The sequence below is a fragment of the Aulonocara stuartgranti genome (assembly GCF_965226115.1).
Source record: "Aulonocara stuartgranti genome assembly, chromosome: 7".
Classification (NCBI taxonomy): Eukaryota; Metazoa; Chordata; class Actinopteri; order Cichliformes; family Cichlidae; genus Aulonocara; species Aulonocara stuartgranti.
In genome coordinates this window covers 5,336,706-5,361,162 of record NC_138945.1, presented here as the reverse complement: position 1 = coordinate 5,361,162, position 24,457 = coordinate 5,336,706, and the positions used below count along the sequence as shown (strand labels likewise).

Below are 24,457 nucleotides of genomic sequence, written 5' to 3'. Positions count from 1 at the left end.
CGTTTGAGGGCCTAAACATGCTCGAAAACTCATGAAATTTTGCACACGCGTCAGGTCTGGTGAAAATTTACGTATTTTAATGTTCCCAGACATGGCCAGGGAAAATTAGCTCAGTAGCGCCACCTAGAAAAATGAAAAACGCGAGCCCCCGATATGGGTATGACCTACATGTTTGAAAGTCGGTACACCTATATAACGTTCAGAGTCGAACAAAAAAGTCTATTATGGCAATGTCCTAAACCCAACAGGAAGTCCGCCATTTTGGATTGAAGGTGACATTTTGGCTCTGATTTTACCGTTTCCATGCCTCGAACTTTAACGAACTCCTCCTTGGGGTTTGATTTCATAACCTTCATATTTGGTCAGTGCCAACTACAGCCTTGTGCCATGTTAAATTGCGGAGCTTTTGAGTTTTCACAATACCATGAGGCCGTGGCGCCACGGCGAATTTCGATGACTCGCCATGAAAATCTTATTGCCTCTCATTTTGTCATACATTTTCTGACCTTGACCAAAGTGAACACATATGATAAGGCTCCACCCCTGAACATATTTCAACTGCCATATTTAACATCAAGGACAGCGCCACCTAGTGGGAACAGGAAATGTCATGTTTTACACTTTGGGGTACAGTATAGTGATGGGTGACATCTGCAGCCTCAAATTTCTCCAGGAAAGCCTTAAGGAGTTGGTCTTGGGTTACAGTGAAAACTGTGAGTTTTCGCAAAAGGGTGTGACCCCAGCAGCATGGCGAACTTTGATGTCACGCCATGAAGAAACAAATTAGTATAACTCAATGAAATCCAGTCTGATCAGTACCAGACTTTACAGGCATGATGTCAGACCCGCCCTGAACAGATTGATGTGCCCATTGTCGGAAATACGGACAGCGCCACCTAGTGGCAACAGGAAATGTCATGGCTTTAATTTTGTTGTACTGATTTTCACAGGTTCATCGTGGCCACCTCAAAAGCGGTGAATATCAACATCAGTCCCTCGTGATGCTTCAGTGCAAAAATTGTGACTTTAAACTGAACGGCGCACCCTGGTGGCAACGCGGTTCACCATGAAAGATGAAGTGGCTTTTGAGGGGCTTGGAAAGTTTATAGAGGCTTGAAATTTGGCACACACCTCCAAATGGATGTAGGCTTTGTTGTCATGTGATCATTTTCATTGAATAGCGCGAAATTGCTCCACAGCGCCCCCTACAAAATTTCAAAAAGTCAGCCCCAGCTCTGTGTTTCATCTATGAGTCTGAAACCTGGTAAGCTTATGGAAAATATCAAGATGTACAAAAAAGTCTCTTGGAGCAATATCCCAAATCCAACAGGAAGTCAGCCATTTTAAAATTAATGTGTAATTTTGGCGACATTTTCCCCTCTTTTCAGGCTTCATACTTTGACGAACTCCTCCAAGGGATTTCATCATATTGAACCATTCTCCAGTGTGTGGAATCTAAAGACCTTTGTGATGTTAAATTGCGAAGCTTTTTACGTTCAAGGAAACGGGGTGGTTATGGCGGCACGTAGACTCTCAATCACTCGCCAAAACGCAATAATCTGCTGTTACTCAAAAACACAATGTCCAATCTCACCCAAAGGTCGCAGGCATAATGAGACTCGAGTTCGGAAATGTTTGTTATGCCATTTGTACATAATGGTTAGAGTGCCACCTAGTGGAACGACTAGCTAATCATGAATGAATGAGTTGAAATGTTAGCTGGTGGTTAAATGCATGAATTTCATCAATGTGACATCAGATCGGAGGTGCTGGTTGTAGGTGTTGGGCGTGGCTCGACGCGCCGGGGGTGCGAGGGCCCTCATAACGCTGCTTGCAGCTTTAATTATTATTATTATTTCGGCAAATGAATTGGCCGTTTGAGGGCCTAAACATGCTCGAAAACTCATGAAATTTTGCACACGCGTCAGGTCTGGTGAAAATTTACGTATTTTAATGTTCTCAGACATGGCCAGGGAAAATTAGCTCAGTAGCGCCACCTAGAAAAATGAAAAACGCGAGCCCCCGGTATGGGTATGACCTACACATTTGAAAGTCGGTACACCTATATAACGTTCAGAGTCGAACAAAAAAGTCTATTATGGCAATGTCCTAAACCCAACAGGAAGTCCGCCATTTTGGATTGAAGGTGACATTTTGGGTCTGATTTTACCGTTTCCATGCCTTGTACTTTAACGAACTCCTCCTTGGGATTTGGTCCTATAAACTTCAAATTTGGACAGTGTCAACTACACCCTTGTGCCATGTTAAATTGCGGAGCTTTTGAGTTTTCACAATACTATGAGGCCGTGGCGCCATGGCGAATTTCGATGACTCGCCATGAAAATCTTATTGCCTCTCATTCTGTCATACATGTTCCGATCTGGACCAAAGTGAACACATATGATAAGGCTCCACCCCTGAACATATTTTAACTGCCATATTTGACATCAAGGACAGCGCCACCTAGTGGGAACAGGAAATGTCATGTTTTACACTTTGGGGTACAGTATAGTGATGGGTGACATCTGCAGCCTCAAATTTCTCCAGGAAAGCCTTAAGGAGTTGGTCTTGGGTTACAGTGAAAACTGTGAGTTTTCGCGAAAGGGTGTGACCCCAGCAGCATGGCGAACTTTGATGTCACGCCATGAAGAAACAAATTAGTATAACTCAATGAAATCCAGTCTGATCAGTACCAGACTTTACAGGCATGATGTCAGACCCGCCCTGAACAGATTGATGTGCCCATTGTCGGAAATACGGACAGCGCCACCTAGTGGCAACAGGAAATGTCATGGCTTTAATTTTGTTGTACTGATTTTCACAGGTTCATCGTGGCAACCTCAAAAGCGGTGAATATCACCATCAGTCCCTTGTGATGCTTCAGTGCAAAAATTGTGACTTTAAACTGAACGCCGCACCCTGGTGGCAACACGGTTCAACATGAAAGATGAAGTGGCTTTTGAGGGGCTTGGAAAGTTTATAGAGGCTTGGAATTTGGCACACACCCCCAAATGGAGGAAAGCTTTGTTGTCATGTGATCATTTTCATTGAATAGCGCGAAATTGCTCCACAGCGCCCCCTACAAAATTTCAAAACCACAGCCCCAGCTCTGTGTTTTATGTATGAGTCTGAAACCTGGTAAGCTTATAGGAGATATCAAGATGTACAAAAAAGTCTCTTGGAGCAATATCCCAAATCCAACAGGAAGTCAGCCATTTTAAAATTAATGTGCAATTTTGGCAACATTTTCCCCGCTTTTCAGGCACCGTTCTTTGACGAACTCCTCCAAGGGATTTCATCACATTGATGCGATCTCCTGTGTGTGGAATCTAAAGACCTTTGTGATGTTAAATTGCGAAGCTTTTTACATTCAGGGAAACGGGGTGGTCATGGCGGCACATAGAGTTTCAATCACTCGCCAAAAAGCAGTAATCTGCTGTCACTCAAAAACACAATGTCCAATCTCTCCCAAAGCTCATAGGCGTGATGAGACTCCAGCTCGGAAATGTTTGTTATGCCATTTGTGCATAATGGTTAGAGCGCCACCTAGTGGAACGACTAACTAATCATAAATGAATGAGTTGAAATGTTAGCTGGTGGTTAAATGCATGAATTCCATCAATGTGACATCAGATCGGAGGTGCTGGTTTTAGGTGTTGGGCGTGGCTCGACGCGCCGGGGGTGCGAGGGCCCTCATAACGCTGCTTGCAGCTTTAATTATTATTGTAATTGCTGAACAGCACCGGGGAAGAGTCTCTCCTCAGTTTTTGTTGCATTGCACTAGAGAGACACGGGAGATTCTCATCAGCATGAATAGTGAATGCAGCGACACAGAGAACTGGCACTATACGGTGGATGCTAAGTCATGCAGAACAAACAGCCAGTGTGCAAGTCTTGTTCCCATGTCCGAGAACTTTCTGAACTAACGAGCTATCCCAGAGCCCGCGCTGAAGTAGCTGCACACTGCAGGACGCCTACCCATATATAATGACAACTTCATCCCCAAGTGTTGCTGTCAAACAGTTGGGCAGCCATAATTGGCCCATCAAAGACTAAATTCTGGACTTTTAACTCATTAATTTTACAGCTTTTCTTACTGATAAGACCTCCCCCATTGCCAACCATACTTTATGTGAATTAAATAAAACGGTTTATAATTACAGGACCGCTATCAGAACTAATTCTGAAATTTTACACATGTATTTCTTACAATTCAGTAGATACAGTAAAGAGTGTCAGGGGTGGGGCACTGCATGCACGCATATATTGGCGGCTTCTAGTTTTTAAACTTGCCCAACCTGACTCAACAATGGCCTTATTACATGGAACAGCCCTGTGTTAGGATTAGCTCAGCCAAAACTGCAGCAAATCCATAGTTAGAACTTTTCTTCACTTTTCACTTTCCTTCTATTTGCAAACAGAGTAGAAAGCATTCGGAGACGCACGGAGCAGGTGGATGGAGGCCGCTGTGCTGAGAGCTGAGCTCCTTCTATAACCATCTAAAGGAAATGCCCTCTGTTTGACATTAACCAGGCCCAGGAGCACAACAAAGAAAAACAGAACTTGTTGGCCAGTGTTGGGAGCATTCTGTATATACACAGGTCTCCTTATTTGAAACTTTGGCCATGTTTGGTGAAAGCATTCGCCGCTGTTGATATATATCTGAACAGTGGTGAATCCTTTCGCTAAATATATGACAAAAACTAAGGAAAAGCATTGCAGGCCCACTTAAATATTCACAAAGACACAGGAGTGTGTCTGTCGTGCTTTTTATCTCTTTATAAAACAAACATTCCAATCTAATGAACAGAGGTTAGGCACTGAAAACGATTACACACCCAACCACACCCAACCTCCCACATACACAGGTATTTCCCTCACACACACACACACCTGTTCTCCAGGTCTGGCATGGTGAGGTTTCTGCAGATGAAGCACATCTTCAGACTGATGACCTTTCTGTCTTTGGATGAGGAGGAGCTGCTGCTGTGTTTGGGCGACCCTGAGTCATCGCTGCCGCTGTAGCTGGGTGACTGTGGGCGGACGCCGTCCCACGGCAGGTCAGCCACCAGGGATGGCTTCTTGAACAGTGGAGAAACCTCACGGATGTACTTCACTGTGGAGTAACAATAGAAGAAGCACATCAACCAATGAGGTTGTTTTTATTTTGCGTAGTTGTTATATATTTTTTTTTACCCTTTTATTACATTATTTCAGCATATTTATATTTTTGTTATCTAAGGTAGATTTAATTATGCTTTAAGTTTTATTTACTTATATATATTTTATTTATTTCATCTTGATCTTAGTGCAAACTGTGGCACCATTAATCAAGAGAAAATCAAATATATGAGATGGACATTTACCCCTTCTTTTTCATCATCGAATAAACCAATCATGTTGCTGTTTTTGAGAAGCTGAATGTAAAATAAGCTAAAATAAGACAGATGCTTGGTTGCGATATTTGGAGTGGCCATCTTTAACCCAAACCATAAGGAATCTCTGGGATGTTTTCTGAAAGAAGTCAGCTTTTAACCTGCTTCTGAAAACACGCGTGGAGAGCACTTCTTTCAGCCTCAGGTTTGGTCCTGTATTTATCCAACCTGATATCCAACCTGATGTTTTGAACATAATAACATCATATTTTGGCCGAGAACCCAGAGGCCGTCTTTATTCTTTAAAGTGGTCTCCTGCGTGAAATTATCTTAGAAAAACAGGACCTGACTCGGCCGTACGGCTTCGAGGTCAGCTGTTTGTAATAAAAATCACTTTTGCTCCGATGTGATGGATTCACTTTCCAAATTTGGACTTTTGCCGCCTTCTCACCCCCACCTTGCCTTCACTTATTCTTCTTCATCCGTTTTATCCTCCTGTGCGAATGAACACTACATTTGCTCCGTGTTCAGTCCTGTGCATGCTCTCGTAGTCCATTTGTGTGCAAAATAAGTGAGTATGGGAGCTAAAAGAGAGAGTCTGGAGTGTATGTTGGACAATGAGTCGGTCTGCTCTGCATGAAACCTGAGACGAGGCTCTCGGGAGGTGAGGTCATTCTTGAATGTAGACCAGGATATTAGGATTGTGAAGGTATGCATGCGCAAGAGAGACCTACAATGGTTCAAGAGAATGTGAATCCAATGGCTCAAAATTATGAACTGAGGTATGAATAAATATTCATGACAGCTTTAATACTTGAACAGTACACACTGACAGTGAGAAGCTGGTAAACCTATTTAGCAATCATCTAAGAAAGGCATCCAAAGATTTAAGCTTTATAAATGAGTCAGATTTTTAGGAAATGTAAAGAGTAATCAGCTGACTTGGTTATCTAAAAGTATAAACTGTTGATGGGCTTAAAGATATGGGTTGTTAAAAATTTAAATTTAAAAGAAACTGAAAGAGAAAACGAGCAGCAAAAACTGCATGACAGATATTTAAATAAGCTGGCTAAAAAATGGATGTGGCAGCTGAAATTCAAATAAAAGCATTTAAATGTTGAAGAATAAACACAAAAGACCTTAAATAATAAGTTATACAGTTTGACTGCAGATTAAAAAGCAATACATGACTGAAATTTATGGATGCATTATGAAAAAGTTAAAAGTAATGAATAAGTACTTAAAATATTCAAGAAAAAGCTAAAGCTGTGTATAAATAATCATTAAAGTTGTCGTTTCAGTTGTTCTCGACGTCTGGCTAAAATGTCCAGCTTCTCTCACTGCTATTGCAAACTAAATAAATACATAAATAAATAAAATGACAACACAGATATGATCTTACAGTGTCAGTGAAACTGCATGTTTCAGAGTGGTGGGGTACCGGAAGCTTGAAGGTGGAAAACCACTAGAGTGCCTGTGTGTGACCCTGAATCACTCAGTGAGATACAGATTGACTGATATGTAGGTGCAAAGCATGCTGCACGGTGACTGTGTACATTACACGTATGAGTCAGAGGGAAGGGTGGAGTGGGGAGTAATGCTAAGGCAAGAGCAAAGACCAGCCATCCTAACCACACCACCCACACCAACACGGTCTGGGGCCATTTCTGCAAACCTAAGTGGTTTGGACTAAGTAGGAGAGTGTGAAAGCATTCCTGAATGCCAGTGTTTATGTGTGAGAGTTCTAGAGAAATGCATGTCTCTGCTGCAAAGCCCCACTCTCACACTAATAATCAGATTTGGTGCAGAGATGTTCAGCCAAGATATTTTCCGTCAGCAGACCCTGGTCTCTTTGTGGTTCTGCATGTTTATATCTCTGCATGTGAACATCTCACTGTGGATCACCGGGCTGTGATTGTCTGTGTGAACGTCTCTGTTTCCTAACAGCAGCTTTCTTTCTTGAACTGTAGACAGCGACAGAAAGCATGCAAGCTGTGGAAATTGGCTTTTTTTTTGGGTGCTGCTACCGCAGTCATTTGGTAGCCTCTTCTCATCCACATCAAACAGAGCCAGTGCAGAAGGTTTGATCATCTAACCCCGATGTCTCCTGGAATCGTCCCAGGTGAAGCGTTTCAGGCATATCCAATAGAGAAAAGGCTCCAGGACATACCAGAGAGATCATGTCTCAGCCCAGAAGAGCTGGAGGTGCTGGATCTCTGTTTAGACTGCAGCCACCATGAATCAGGCTCAGATAATCAACAGAGAATGAACCGGTGGACACTACCTAATCAACAAACAGCAAATATTCACGTCCAGCTCCATCGATCTCTGTGACGGGAGGAGGAAAATCTTATAAGCCAAAGTCCCATCTCATCAATTAAATGGTGCTGCTTCTTCCTGCCAATGGAACTTGCACACTAACTCTTATTAATGATTTCACTCCAGACCAAAGCAGCAGGATGAACGCAGATTCAGCCAAACGTGTCCAAACACACTGGACGACATCTGATCAGAACACGCAGCAAAGTCACCAAAGAGCTTTTCATCCTGAACAGGCAGAATATCTTCAACTGTCCGAGTCAGTCATGTCAACTCAGCCTACCTGAACTGCAGGCTACACGTTGACCAGACGAGACCAGAACAAGTCGAGACCAGAGCATCTCAAGTGTCCTTCAGATCAGTTCATTTCATTTATCAATATTTGTTTAAGGTACTGTGGACCAGTAGAGACCATTTTCCCTGTCAGTAATAAAAAAATCTTGCTCTTGGCTCTTTAAACAAACAAAGAAAATGGGGGACATGAAAGCAAATGTTTCCTTTGCAATATCAGAGTGTTTCACAATGATGTCAGCTCTGTGTTAAAGGGTTCATCTTTATCTTCTTTATGCATGAGAACCAGCAAGGTTCACGTAATAGATCTGTACACATTTTTCCTTTTCTTGAACTTCTAAATATTGATCTTTTCAGTGGATTTAAGGTGTCTGATGGCCAGCTTCTGCAAATCAGATACATTTTCCCTTATTAATTATTTTTTTGAGTTTTTATTTGTTTTCATGAACAACAAACAATAACAATTACTGACATCCTTGGTAAAAATCAGTGTATTATACAGTCAGTATGATATGAGGCTTGTAGTCTAAAGCCCTTTGAGTGTCCGGTAAGATTAGAAAAAGACTAAATAAATGCTAATGCATAACATTAGGATAGCTGAAGCCCAGTGCATTGTTCTGTCTTAAGCACAGCTTAAAAACAAAACGACAACAACAAAAAACCCCATCAGAATCATTTTAGATCCACAGTGTGTAATCTGCTTGAGGTCTCCATTTTAAAAATCTGACCAGATTCTCATTGGTGTGTCTGCCCTCCTGTTCTCCTAGCCTGTCCCTGCAGCTTGATAAAACTTCCATGAAATATAGACCTTTAATTTAAGCCACGCAGTGCATAGAGCAGCTGTGCCCGGTGGATTCCTGGGGTAACGACTGAAGAACTTAGTGACATATGCCATATAAATATTACATCTGTATATGTATGTGGCATTCCCATTCAGCAACGAATGATGTTGCTGATGGTGCGTAAGCAGAGGCCTGGCGGACCGCTGGGTTTGTAATAGCTGGCACACACCCTGAAACCCGAACTCTCTACCCACAGGAACCTCACACAAAGATGGCAACAGCTACGGCCAAAATGTTTAGAAGACATAAATTACACCGAAGCTGAAAAGAGACTAAAATTTCTCAAATGACCAAAAATCCAAAACTAAATCAGGGGCCAAAAGTCATACTTGAAGATAGTCCACTCTGACAGACTTCTTGTGTTGGGCATGGATCATTGGCCGTAACAGGACAGGGTAGGATGGGATAGGATAACCAATGTTTTCAGGAATTTAACAATTTTTTATATTGGAATAAACTTGAGAGTATCTGATACACTCTCAGACAGAAAAAAGGATCAAAATTATAGCAATGCAACTGAGATAGAACTATTATAATTCTCTTATGAACTAACAGATATAATAACAAGGTTGAAAAGTCCAGCCATACTTATGTTTCAGCTGCAACAAACCACTATATAGATAATAATAATAATTTGTCTTAATTAATCTGTACTTTTGTTTAATCCAAAAAAAAGAGACATTAAGCCCCACATATTTTTCCAGAACCCAATCCAACATCCTTAAAATGCTGGTTTTGACCAACCATCTCTCCCAAAGCCGGAGATATTCAGTTAAGCAGCAAATTCCCAAAATAGTTGTGGTTTAATTCTGTTTTGACTAATGGTTGCAGCTCTAATCTCCATGCACTTTTGAAATTAAAAAGAAAAACATGCAAATATTAAGGGACGAATAGATGACGATGGAATAGACCTGAAATGCTGATCTCCATCTCCATTGTGTGTAATTAAGTTGTTGTCCGGCTGCAGTGAAGCTTGTGAATGCTCTGTTGTGTAATACATTGGCACTGTGGGCCACTGTACATCTGCTTCTATTCAGTTTTCCTTGTGTGTGTGTGTGTGTGTGTGTGTGTGTGTTTTTGGCCGAAATGAAAGGCCTTGCAGTGGCTGCACTCTTTGATGTAGCCATCATCGCTGGTTGTTGTCTCTCTTTAAAGCTGAGATGCCACAAACAAGCTTTACCTCTTGTGCAGTTTCCAGCTGCTGCGATGTCACCACATTGTTACTCTTGGCTGTAGCCTACTGGCAGATACATATTTCTCTGAACTACTAATTATGCAATCCACTATACAGCTGAACATGAGGCATGACAGCAGATTCAGAGATCTTTTGAGAGCTTTCTGCAGCACACTGTGTATGTGGAAGCTCGTGCATTACAAGTCCTGATAATGTTGTGTTGTAAATTATGGTGCTTTTAACAGGTCACTGCGATATGCGCGCGTGAACCACCTCTGCAAGTCCAGTTACAAAATATTAAGATGGTGACTGCAAAAACACTCAGCTCGAACCTTCTGTGACTTCACTAACCGATGGGTGATGTCAGCCTGGCTACCTCCACCCCTTATATAGAGTCCATGGCCAAGACCAATTAAAGACCAGCAACTCCTAAATCAACGTTCCAAGTCAAGACCACCTAGTACAAACTCTTGGCGGAGACAGGTGGGTTTTCCAAGTATCTGTTATAGATTGGTTAAAAAGATTTTCCCCTCCTTCCGTTTTTCTGCCAGAAATAATCACTCTTCCTCTTCACAGTCTGCAACTTTGTGATAAAACACTGTCTTCCTTTTCTATCGTGGCAGGCAGATTCAGTGCTGTCTGCCTCTGCTTCGGTACTGTTGGATGAACTCATTAGTTCTGTAGACCTGTCGCTCAGCTCCACTTCTGCTTTTAATTAGGCCTATGCACAGAGGACTCTCGCCTCTGTTCATGTATCGGTGCGTCTGTATGTTTCTACACTAACGTGTGTGAAGGAAATTCCCCGGAGATGCCGACCAACATCCCCGTGAGTCTGGCTCATCTGCCTCTCTTCATACCTCACTGCCTGCAAGGAAAGAGGATGCACGGGAAAAAATAACATGTAGAAGAGAAAGAGTCTGACTCGACACATATTTGGTTGTGGCAATAGTTGTGGTACAAAGCTACCAGAGAACTACTCTTCTTTACCACACACACACACACACACACACACACACACACACACACACACACACACACACACACACACACACACACACACACACACACAGAAGTAATCATCTCATGGTATGGCTGAAATAATAGCTTACAGAGCAGCAAGTCACTCAGTCAGACCCCAGCCTCTGGATTTTCCCCCCAAACTGCCCAGAAATTCCCCTGTGTTTTGGCCAGCAAACCTCTCCACACTCGCTTTTGTCTCACTCACTCTTACTCTCTAAACTCCGCTGCTAAGTTGCCTTTCTGTCTGTCCTGTTTTCCTCAGTCTTTCTCAATCTTATTCTTCTTTCCACACATCTTTCACAGTCCCACCTCTAGTTTTTCACCCTCTCTCTCTCTCAATTTCTTCCCTCGAGTGTTTCTGCCAGAAACATAATGAGAACAATGTGTCAGAAAGCAGATCCAACAAAGAGTGTGCGCACACGCGTGTTTCTGTGTACGATGTTCTCGTGCAGTCATGTCTCCAGAACACACAGCTGCAGTTACACTAACATGTATGAATAATTCTATTTTTTAACTAGTTGCTGATGGTTATGTACAAAGGGTTAAAAGAACAAGTCAATACCAACAAAATTGTAGCTAAATCTACGGTCAAGTCCAGAGTCAAAAAACAAGTCAAGAGCAAGTATTCTTTCAAAGCATCAAAAACTCAACAGTATGAAGTCAAGTTGTATATTCAGAGTACAATCCAAGTTTAAAAATCAAGCTAAGAACCAGTAAGCTCCAAGTCAACTCCCACTACAAAAGTGCCAAAACTTCAGCTAATACGAAAGAGTGCCACGTCAAGTAACAGTTAAAACCAACAGTTCAAAGAGCCATTCAAACCTATGATCAAACCAAAAGTTAAATAAAGTGAAGTCAAGACCAACAGGTCACAAGTTTAGTCCTTGGGGAACTATAAAGCCCAAATCACATCGCGAATTTAGTCCAAAAACTCCAAGTCAGGCTCAAAATACCCAAAGTCAGGACCAACAAATCGCCCCAAGTAAAATATAAAAAAAAAAAAAACAGAGTCATGATGAGCGAGTTCCAAAATGTAATATCAACAAAGTCCCAAAAGTGCTGATGTCCTACTCACATTCTTGCCAATGAAAGAGTCAAACTCATAATAAATGTTATAGTAGAAAAATATTTTATATCATAAGTCATTTGAATTAGTGTTTATTTTAAACATTTGAGTCTTTGATTTCAATTTGCCATTTCCACAGTGATGATAGGTACTGCTTTAACATTTAAGGTTGCCTTTAGCTATTGGAGGCAATGCTGTCAGTACACAGCAATCATTTATGCTAATGCTGGATTTACAGCATTTTTCTTTTAAAGCAGTGTTATCCATCACGTGATTCGCAGGATATTTAACACACTGGATTATCCCAAAATACATTCCATTAAGGCATTTTATCTATAAATGGTTTTCCAATTTATTTGGCATACCCAAAGGTCAGTGCATTCAGTGTATGGCATGAAAGTGTATTTTTATCTGTGTCAACTTTCTACCAAGGATAAAGCAGATTATGGACAAAAATAATCACATTCACCATTGTTTGCGACTACTAAAGATTACAAATGTCTACCTGTCATTGCTGCAGCGGGGCACAGAGTGATGCTGGTTTAGCTGTAGTAGGTTCTTACAGAGGACAAGCAGGATGCTTTCTGGTGTAGTGGAGCATTAGGCTATGCAAGTCAGTCACACATGAGAAAAAAAAAGTCCAACCTTTCTAAAAATTGAACGCCTGTCAAAGCAGATGTAATTGCATGAAAACCACAATGGCAGGGCAATGAGACCAGACACACCAGAGCTTATGGTTAGAAGCTCAGCATTCAGTATTCAGACCAAATGCTGCTCTCTTATGTCCTAATGCCACAGTCACGCTGCAGCATGACCAAAGTTACTGTGGCCGTGTGTCACTTGGGAGCCTATTGCTGCTCAAATGGCTGCTCTGAAGACGGAGACATGTCTGTGATCACTCGCAACCACATTATCTTCTAAGGGGCTTTGCAATAAAGAGATGTTAAGACTTAGTCAGTCTGCTACCAGTTCACAATTGAATGGGACCAAGTTGGGACTTACATGTATGTATATCAAAAAACACAAATCAGTAGTTGCAATCAAAAGTGGTTACCAAGAGGTTCAGGTTGTTGCACAGCCAAGAGAATAGACTTTAAAGCAAATTAATGCAAAACAAATACACTAAACAACAACAAAGAAACAAAGACTGAACAACTACAAACTCTGATCAATTGCAAAAAGAAACAAATCGCTACAAAGTGACTTGAAACAACTATAAAGAGATTCAAAGAGCTGCAAATAAACTCAGAACACCTGCAAAGACTCAAAATAATACAATCCAAATGCACCCAAAACACTTGGTGAGACTCAAAAGGATGCTAAACAGAACATCTAGAAACAGGGACACAAATTAAACACAAATAAATGCAAAACGACTACAAAGAGATAGAAACCATGTCTGCCCTATGCGTAGTAATTTAGTGTCACTCTGGGGGTCTTGGAAGGGTGAGGGGCCTCAAACATGTCTTACAATGTCGCTCTGTCAGTGCTAATACAAACATGTCTTCCTAATTTCATTTTAAGGTCATTTATAATTCCCTTGGCAGCTGGAAACCAGAGACTTATCCTCAGATTGGTATCAAAGGCAACAGAGTTCAGAGCTGAGAAAGTGGCGGTGGCCTATTTCAGGCAGTGCAGACTCATGCTCCGTGGCAGATCGCACCCCGTGAGGACAGTAAACGCACCGTCGGCTGAAAAGAAAAGAACCGTTCCTCATCAAGGCTGTCCCCGTTTTATCAATGCCCTTTGTGTCTGGTTTTTTTTTATTTTTTTTTTATTCCATTCAATTACTCACAAAAGGCTCATCTCGTGTCTCCTTCCACCGAGCAGAAGGCTAACCCAATAAGATAGAAAGGACTGCTGCAGCAAGCTTCAACTAATCATTTGGACATACGGGATGTTGTGTCTTCCAGTCAGCTGCTGAGGGGAGGGGGATTAATCAGCAGCGTGTCATATCTGGATTATGTATGTCATGCATTAAAAGGTCAGGCAACTTCAGTGTGCTTATCGAGACCTCCCTACCTGTGTGACCTTGGAGGGTGAATTCAACCTCGTGCAGCAAATGGCCTCAACTCGTACTCACACGCAGCCTGTGTTACTACAGTGCAAGAAAAAGCAGGATGCTTAGGATTTAATGTAAATTCTTCCATAAATTCTACTTTACAAAGCTTTAATATTTTCAGTGACAGTGGAGTCCAATTCACTGCGATCCACTTAGACCTCAATAATGCAAGCAAAGTAGAATTTCCAAAAACTCAGAAACGAACAAGTAGTCTAGAGCTTTATTAGGAACACTCGTTCAACAGATCAACAGCACACATATTGCATGGCACCGACTCAATGCATTTAGGCATGCAGACATGGCCAAGACAAACTGAGCATCAGAATGGGGAAGAAGAATTGCTTTAAAAGACGTTGAATGTGGCATGGTTGTTGGTGTCAGACAGGCCGATCTGAAAGTTTTAGAAACTGCTGATCTCCTGAGCTTTCCCACCACAAGCATCTCTGAGGTTTACAGAGAATGGTCAAAAAAAGAGAAAAATATCCAGCGAGTGCCAGTTCTCTGGGTGAAAATATCTTTTTGATGTCAGGCATTGGAGGAGAATGGGAAGATAGTAACTGAGATAACCACATTACAATCAAGGTATGCCGAAGGGCATCTCTGAACCCATATCACATTGAGCCTTGGGCTACAGCAGCATAAGACCATACCAGGCATATCTGCTGTCTATGATGTCACAGATCCAAGAGTAGAAAAAGAGTGTCTGAAAAAAACTATAAAAAGTGGATGTAGCCACTGTGACACCACCCACAGGTTTGTCAAGTCATGTTTTGAAGCCACAAGCTGAATGTTTGCACTGTTGCCAGCTTGGTGTTTTGAAACCAGGTGTGGCAAGTGAGGGATGGATCTGACTGTGAAGATGCCGCTCATGAGTACACCCTGGATAATCCTCAATTCTGACACTTAGAATGCTAAAAAATGACAAAATATTTAGTGTGATCCAAAAAGAGTGTCCGAAAGCGTATACTGAGTTCATGTTAAGGTGTTGTGTGGATGTCCCATCAGCTTCTCCATCATGGATGCTGGGGTTACTAAGTAACCAAACAAGATTTTTCCAAGAAGAACAGCCCAAGAGTCCTGTGATAGTCTGGTTACCTGTCCTATGATGGCTGGGAAAGGCCGCCTAATCTGGATAAGTGGAAAAATGGATGGATGGCATACTTTGTACAGTTAAATAAATGCCATGGTTGCTATTGCCACTTCAACTATAAGTTCCTGTCATTGAGAATAGTTCTGTTATAATTACTTTGTGTTTTACATCAGATGTCTTATTTTGTCTAAAAAGTAAGTCTAAAACACAAAACCATTAGAGTTCAAAGAAAAGCATCAAATCCATATGTTTGAAGAACCGGAAGCCATTAAATGTGCTGCATTTTTGTTTAAAAATTGCCCAAATGATCATTTAACTACTCATTGATTGACTAATTGATGCAGTTGGACATCCTCCCCTGTAGTGCAGATGATAAAACTTACATAAAGTGTGGTGGAACATGTGGAGCAGCACGAATCATGCAAGCCGGACCCACCAGTTTTGACCTTTGCCCTACATAAAAACATGCGAGCGGAGGTCAGGAATGTGGGGCTCCCGTGCTAATTGTCTGAACATTTTGGAGGTTTGTGTAATGTGTACATGGCAGAAAGAGTCTGGAAACTCGAGCCTCATTCTGGCTCACTGCTGCAGCGGCAGAGCCACAAACAACACAGCTCACTGCCGTCAAACTGGCAAACAGTGACAGGCAGCTGACACATTCCTAGAAAAAGACCTCTCAGTCTGGACTGTAGATGCATCCGGCACATCTTCCTGTGTGCACCCGAGGGTGACTGCAAATGCTTTTTATGTTGATATCAGATCCAAAAGGCTGGTTTCCACCAGAGGTTTCGAAGTGATAATTATTTCTGTGTTACCAGAAAATCCCGATACCACATTCACAAAGACGCCTAAGCTTTTATTTGGCACAACGGAGAGCTTAAAAACAGGCCTCATTCTGACTTTAGTGGAAATGTGTCACTCATTGATCAGTTCCTACAATCACTGCTCGTCAGTATTCACCCGGCGTTCATTCCAAACCATTAAACACTGCATTTAGCCATTCCCAACTTGAAGTTTCCGTATCCCAAGGGCTCTGTGGCCAGCAATCCATTCTTTTTCCATTTTTTCTAAAGATTGAACAGTTCAACGTCAGTGCACTTTTAGGCTCTGAATGCATCTCAATGAAGCTCTGTGGAGCCACATAATGAGCCAGTAAACAACACATTCTCAGCCCACACCATAACCCCATCTACACAAATTATGTTTTTTTTTTTTTTTTTTAACTCTTTATTTTGTACTTTTTCCTTTGTATTACATACGGACAAGACAATAATAATAATAACACAACAACAAACACACAAAAAAAAAAAAAAAAAAAAAAAACCACGAGAGGTCCCGCCCTATAAGGCTGACTGAGACTTATAAATTATCCATTTTGTCCACTGTTTTCGGTGTTTATCAGATTTCAGTCTCAGAGTGTAAGTCATTTTTTCCATTGTATATATGTCCTCGATTACGTCCATCCAGTCTTCCAGTTTTAAAGGATCGCTTTTCAGCCAATTCTTTGTTATCACCTTTTTGCTTGACAACAACATAATCTTAAACAAATACCAGTCCTCCTTTTTTACATTTTCCCATATTCCAAAATACATTACTCGTGCCTCACACAGTACTTCATACCCCAGCACCTTCGTCATTGTTGCCGCGATTCTTTCCCAATATGATTTAATATATTTACACTTCCAAAACACATGTGAGTGATTGGCGTTCCAGTCTCCACATAATCTCCAGCATTGTTGGGGTGTTTTCAACTGCTTGCTTTTGATATACGGAGTAATAAAAAACCTAATCACATTTTTCCAGCCATATTCTCTCCATCGTCTAGAGCTAGTGGAGTTATGCTGTGTGAGACATAAGGATCGCCAATCATCCTCTGACAACTCAATTTGTAGTTCCGATTCCCACTTTTGTTTAATATATAATGTTTCATTCCTATTCGAATTTTGTAGGCCATCATATAATTTCGACAGAATTCCTGATGGAAGATTTTTATATGCACCTGTTATTGTTCCTATTATACGATTTCTTTCTCTCGAGAGCTTCTTTCTAATTTCTGTATTGTAAAAGTGTCTTAATTGAAAGTACCTAAATAAATCTGATTTATCCAATCCGAATTGTTTCTGTAGATTCTCAAAAGATTTAAATGTTGTCCCATCTATTAATGTACACATTGCTGTAATTCCTTTATTGACCCATCTTAAAAATGTGCTATCCCATTGTCCACTTTGGAATTTTCGAGAGTATGCAGGCCAAATCAGCAATTTACAATCTTCTGTAATTCTATATTTCTTCATTATTGTCCACCAGAGTTTAATAGTAAATTCAGTGATGAGATTTTTGTTCGTGGGCTGGGTAGTTTCTTCTCCCAATCTTGCTTGTGGATGACATGATAGGCAATAATTTAACTCTATATACTTCCATTTTGAAGTATATTCTGATGAACACCAGTAAACAGTATATCTCAGCTGGGCTGCATAGAAATATTCCTTGAAATTCGGGAGGGCAAGTCCTCCTTTTTCTTTTCCTGATTGGAGTATTTTAAATCTTATTCTTGGCTTTGTCCCTTTCCAAATAAATCTACTAACTAATTTATCCCATTTACCAAACTGTGCATCTGTTATTTGGACTGGTAATGAGGTGAATAGGTACAATAACCGGGGAAGCACATTCATTTTTATTACCTCTATTCTTGAGCTAAGGTCCTTGACAAGCGGAGCCCATTTAATCAGATCTTTTTGGATTGTGTTACTAAACTTCACATAGTTTGCCTCGTATAAAGTACTTGTATCACTAGTTAAATAGACACCTAAGTATTTGATCTTATTTGAATCCCATTTTAGTTTAAGTTCATTTTGTAATAATTCTTTGGGGAAATAATTCAGACAGAGTACTTGAGTCTTTACGATGTTTAGTTTATATCCTGCGTTTTTACCAAAATATTTTAATGCTTTAAACAGCCAAGGAAAGGTCGTATCAGGATCCTGTAGATATATAATTATATCATCTGCAAAAAGACCTATTCGTTGTTCAAGTTTGGAAACAAAAACCCCTTTTAAGTCTGTACTTTGCCGTATATACTGAGCCAAAGGCTCAATATACAAAGCAAAAAGAGCTGGACTCAAGCAGCAACCTTGCCTAGTTCCTCTAAAGAGCTCAAAGCTGTCTGTCAAGTCCCCATTTATTTTAACTCTAGCCATTGGCCTATGATACAGGGATTGTATACACTTGATGAAGATACTGTCAAAGCCCATTCTCTTCAAAACAGCAAAAAGAAATATCCAAGAGACTCTGTCAAAAGCCTTTTCAGCATCTAAACTCACTAAGGCTGTTGGGATTTTTTCTCTATTAACTTCATTAATTATATGCAATGTGCGTCGTATATTGTCTTGTGTCTGTCGCCCCTTAATGAACCCTGTCTGGTCTTCATCCACCAGGTCAGGAAGGAACAGCTCTAGGCGTCTTGTGATTATAGATGTAAATAGTTTATAATCAACATTTAAGATGGAGATTGAGCGATAAGAATCACAGTTTTCCTTGTTTTTACCTTCTTTCGGTAAGACTGAGATGATGGCCTCTTTCCAGGAAGGTGGAATTTTAGCGTGTTTTATTGTCCAATTAAAAGAATCTATCAAAATAGGGGCCAAAACCTCTTTGAAAGTCTTATACCACTCATTGGGGTACCCATCACTCCCTGGACTTTTATTCGTCTTCAATCTCCTTATTGCCTTATCCAGTTCTTCCTTTGTAATTGGTTTGGTTAATAGTTCATTTTGAGTTGTCCCTATTGAAGGGAGGTCTAACTGATCCAAAAACTCTACAATTTCTGGTCCATTTTTCTGATCCGGTTGACTATACAATGTTTTATAATATTCTTGAAAGGTGTTTTTTATCTGTGTTGGTTCATATAGTAGTTCCTTGGTATTTGGGTCTCTAATCTTGTTGACTGCATTAGTTATTTGCATTAATTTTAACCGTTTAGCCAATACTTTAGTTGCTTTGGAGCCAGACTCATAGAATGTTTGTTTTGTGAATCTCAGTTTCTTTTCTATTTCCTCCATAGTCAAATCACTTAGTTGTTTTCTTACGTTTTTGATTTTTTCGGCCAAATCAGGACTCAAATCTGTATGCTTTTTTTTTTCCAAATCCCTTAATTGTTGTTCTAATTTGGACTGTGTAAGCTTCTTCATTTTTTTGAGGTAGCTGGTCCTTGATATCAAATACCCCCGAGTTACTACTTTCACAGTATCCCAAATTATTGTTGGGTCTATCTGATCATCCTTATTGTGGGCAATACAGGTTTGTATTTCTTTTTTGATCTCTTTTACCTCAGATTCATTATTGAGAATACCAATGTTCAATTTCCATAATAATTTCTTATTCTGATTATGTAGGTGAATGGTCAAATGAATGGCGTTGTGATCCGACAAGTCGGCTATACCGATATTGCATTCTGTGACTCTATGTTTATCACTTCTATTTATCAAAAAAAAATCTATCCTAGAGTGAACCTTATGGGCTGCTGAGAAATGGGTATAATCCTTCTCCAGAGGGTGTAATTCTCTCCATACATCACAGAGATCCGCTTCCTTTATTAATGAGTTAAGAGATTTAGATTTATTATCTTTGCGTCTTTTTTTGCTTGTAGTATCTTTAGTATGATTTAATATACAGTTCCAGTCGCCCCCACATATCAAGGTCCCTTCACTAAAGCTTATAATTTTTTCAGATAGTTTTTGATAGAATTTTGAGTTGTCCTCTGGAGGGGCATACACATTTATCAGGGACACCACTTCATTATTAATCCTCCCTTTGACAGCAACATATCTACCCTCCTTGTCACAGATTTCCTCTAACTTTTCGAAATTTACCGTGTTAGCTAATAAAATTATAACTCCTCTTCGTCTGCTATTCTTACATGAGCTATAAAAAGAATTTACATAGCCAAGCTTTTTAAATTTTTCATGTTCTTCTTTTGACATATGAGTTTCTTGAATGAATATAATCTGTGCCTTGTGTCGTTTCAATTTAGATAGCAATCTACTCCTTTTAACTGGATTCCCCAGACCATTGATGTTGATTGAAATAATTTTTATTTTACCTACACCACTCATAATTCGTACAGTGTGCAATGATCATCCCCTCTAGTTTAAGAAAATAAAATAAAACAATATTACTAGACATTAAACAAAAATTAAACACAAACTTGCGACTCCCAATTAGTAGGAAGAAACTGTCTCCCACCATGACCCCGTTGGTAGATCTAGGGTAAAAAACCTCCGTAAAGGAGGGCCCTATGAAATATTTGAGAACTGAAGAAGTAGTTCCCAAATTATAGTCCAACGTATTTACCTCCATCCGGTGTTGCTCCTCCAGAACTTTGAATTTAAGAGGCCTATAATTTTCTGATCAGTAACAGGGGGAAGATATCCCCCGAACTAATCAGCATTTCTCTGAAATTCCTCCAATTTTTTTTTAACTCTCTGCCTCGGGGAAGAAATTTGCTCTCGATGGGAGATTGAGGCCCGTTTCCACTCTCGACACCTTCTGCTTAGCGCATCGTCCTCCTCAGATGCCGCCGGGATCTGGACATCGTATCCCCTCCTCTGCATCTCCATAGCCGCCTCTCGTACGTTACCGTAGTTTCTGACTCCGTCCTGCCAGTGGATCCGAATGCTCGTGTAGGGAGTTTGGAAGCGCACTCCCGCTTCCTTTAGTATCCGCTTAACTTCTCTGTATTGTTTGCGCTTTTGAACAATATCTGATGCATAGTCATGATCAAAGTAGATCGTCTTGCCATTCACCTGGATTTGCTTCTTTTTCCAAACTTCTCGAAGTATGAGTTCTTTCGTTGTGAATTCCTGGAAATTAATAAGAATCGGACGTGGGAATTCTCCAGGGCGCGGTTTCTGTACAGAGATACGATGGGCCCGCTGGATCTTAAGTTCTAGCCCGGCCGGTATAGGTATCTCGTGCTGTAGCAGCTCCGAGACAAAGTCTTGGACAGATCTCCCCTCGGAGCCTTCCTCCACTCCAACCAGGCGTATATTATTTCTGCGGGATCTTGACTCCAGGTCCACCAGCTTGTTCTGAATAAATTTCTGTGTTTTCAAGCTTTGGAGGAGCGCTTCAATTAACTCCATTGTCACATCTTCTATATTTCCCACTCGATCCTCGGCTTCCCCCACTCTCTTCGACAGAGTTTTTATGTCCTCCTTTATCTTGTCGAGCTTACCGCCCAATTCCCGCTGTAGCGTGTTAATGCCTTCTCTCAGCCTTTCATTATCTTGTTTCATTTCTGATTTCAATGATTCGATGGCTTTTAGTAATTCGCCAGCCGAATCTCTAATTATGCCATCGGGGCTCGTGCAGTCTTGTCCTGTTGCGTTATTGGTATTTATTTTTGCGGCTTTATCATGTCCCCTTGGCATTTTGGCCTCCTTTTGCCTTATTCCTCACCAATTATATTCGTTTTGCTCAATTGAATTGTCTGTTGACGAGTTTTCGGTGTTTTAAATTCCTGATAGGGAGCTACCACCAAACGCGTCCACTCAATCCGCCATGACACCCGGAAGTCCACAAATTATGTTTTTAAGGTTTTACGAAGTCTAACCAGGAGTCACTGAAGACTATTGCAGCTGGCAAATATGATTGCTGTAGACTAATTTCCTGTCAGTTGGTTTCACTGACTCAGCTCTCATTTACCTACAGTGTGCGTTCAGGCTCTTTTATCTGGAGTTTAGTGGGTGTTCAGGCTTGCTGAAAAGTGCGTAGGTTTTAGGAAAGCGTGTCTGCACACCTAACCTTTAGCAGACCTACCTTTTGTGGAACTGTAGGTGTGATAAGCATTCTTATAAATACAAAAACTTTTCAACCACCTGTTTCCCACATCAGACGGCACCAGTTAGTCTTTAAATAAGTGCGGTTTTCAAACTTAATTAAATTCGAAAATAAAAGAAAACTACAAGTGCTGCTGCGCGTCGAGCAACTTCGAAGCACCTTTAGGCGCTTAGTTTGAAACGTAAATGAAGTTTAATTTCAATGAGCGCTTGGACACAAAATCTGCGTGTTTTGACGTGCTGCAAATTAAAAGCCATTTAGATTCCCAATACTGCAAGTACCATGGACTTCTTTGTTAAAATAACTCTGCTTTAGGTTTTCCTCCACAGGTGTTTATTCCTTGTTAGCTTATCAGCACCAGAGGACACTATTTTAGTGGTGTCCATCTACACCATGATGATTTTTAGATCCTCTTTATAACCAAATTGTGATTTTATGCCATATTTCATGAAAGCACTCAAATACCTATGTTTATGCTTCTATTTCCTGCAGTCTGGTCTTGGGAGCGCATTTTCAAATAGCAGAAATCACACATCATGTGAGTTGTGTGTCACATGACTACCAGAAGAATTTTACATGCAACTCTCGTTTCTCTTGACACCCTGCTGAAGATTCCCTGACCCCTATATTTTTTTTGATGGTAAAGACAATGAGCTCGATCATCTTGGTCAATATTAAGATCAGTGTAATGTAAAATTTTGGTGTGCTTGTTGAAATTGTATTTGTTGATCCTCGCTTAACTCCTAAACTAAAGTGCTTCCTCTTGTTGCCAAAACTTGTTAGGAAGTCAGTTTGGGTGTGCTGGATTTGCAGTACAAAACGAAAAGAGACCCCCCCTGTGAAAAGGAAGCCTGCACAGTGATTGTTTTGTTCTGCTTATGTCATTTTTTTAATTTCTGGAAGCCATGATTGTAACCGAATAAACATTTCTATTAATTGCACAGCCGTAATATACACCTAGCAGCCTGACACCTTTGAAGTCATTGTTCTAGTAGACCGCCAAATGTAAATGAATGTCATTTACTCTTCTTTTAGCTTTGTTTTGGTCTCCACCTACTACTTGGAGAAACATCTGGCTGTGCAGCTTCTATAGCCTTTGGCTGTCTGCCAGAGGCTGACGAGTGAACACACCAAATGGGCTGTCAATCTAAAACAAGCATTAAAGATTAAAGACACAAAAGCTGCTCAGAGCTGTAGTGTTAGCTGATAATTCTCTCTAATTCTGACACAGCGGTCAGCACGTCACAATACACAGTCTTTTGAGTCAAAGCCAGAGCAGTTTGAAACTGGTTCAGACCATTTTTTTTTTAATAAAAACATTTTTTTTTGTTCTGGTGCACTATATAAATAAAAATAACAGCCTATTAAATTACATAAAGTATGTAAACTGTAGGGATGGGTATCATTTAGGTTTTATCCGATACCAGTACCAAACCGGTACTTTTGAAACGGTGCCAGTGCTTAAACGGTGCTCAAACCGGTGCTTAAAGAATGGAGAACACACAATTTGTACAAAAACCTCTCATGTTTAGCTGGTTTTTTTGTAAAAAGATAACAATGTTAGCCTTTTCTGCAGCTAGAGGGGATTTATGGCATCACTCTTGGCTGGAAGCAGTGCTTAATCAATGGGAGAAAAAAAACAAAAAAAACAAAAACAAACTTTGTCCAAAAACCTCTCATTTTTAGCTGTTTTCCACTTTTTCTTTGGTCATTTTAGCCTTTTTGGCCAGGGTGAAGGGAGTATCTGCCATCAAACAAGCAGACAGCCGCATGTAGCTATGATGATGTTTGCTAGTTCACCTTACATGCATTAATGTAATAACGTGGTTAGCCTACTCAACGTAAATTACACACGAACAACATTAAGCGACTCACTCAGAGAAGAACGGCTGCTGCCATCATCATCATTTCTGCTACACTGGCAGTGCTAGGGGCCAGGACTGTACTCCTCCGGTTTTTGGGGGATGTTGCTAACTCTGCGTCCGATTACAGACACCACACCCGCAGTAGATGTGCACGGTGTGAGGTCTCGCAGCAAGCTATCAAATACGGTGCATTTCTCGGCTTTTAACAAAATGCTATACGTCGCCAGGTGTTTCATCAGATTTGAGGAGTTACCTCCTTTGCACAGTATCACAGTATCACCTTAAAGCACTTGTTGCAGGCTGCTGAGTTTGCATCTTTTGCTGTGAAGTACAGCCAGACTTTTGACCGCTTCGCCTTGGGCGTTTTTAATCTGTAGCTTTGCTCTAAAAGAACGTACGTACCTGGACCCGCCTACTACGATTGCAAAGGTAAAATGATTGGCTAGAATCCAAAGTGTATGACATCTCAGGAAAAGAAAGCACCGAAATGTGCGCTGCTTTTCGGTCTGGTTACTA

General features: G+C 40.7%; 1 protein-coding gene across 1 annotated transcript in view; it reads right to left on the bottom strand.

Moving 5' to 3' along the window:
• sntb2 (syntrophin, beta 2) overlaps nt 1-24,457 on the bottom strand; it is a 66,105-nt gene that overhangs the window by 38,463 nt on the left and 3,185 nt on the right. The window contains exon 2 of the mRNA XM_082538123.1: nt 4,894-5,116. Within this exon, the coding sequence (XP_082394249.1) occupies nt 4,894-5,116 (223 nt within the window). The remainder of the gene's footprint in view (nt 1-4,893; nt 5,117-24,457) is intronic.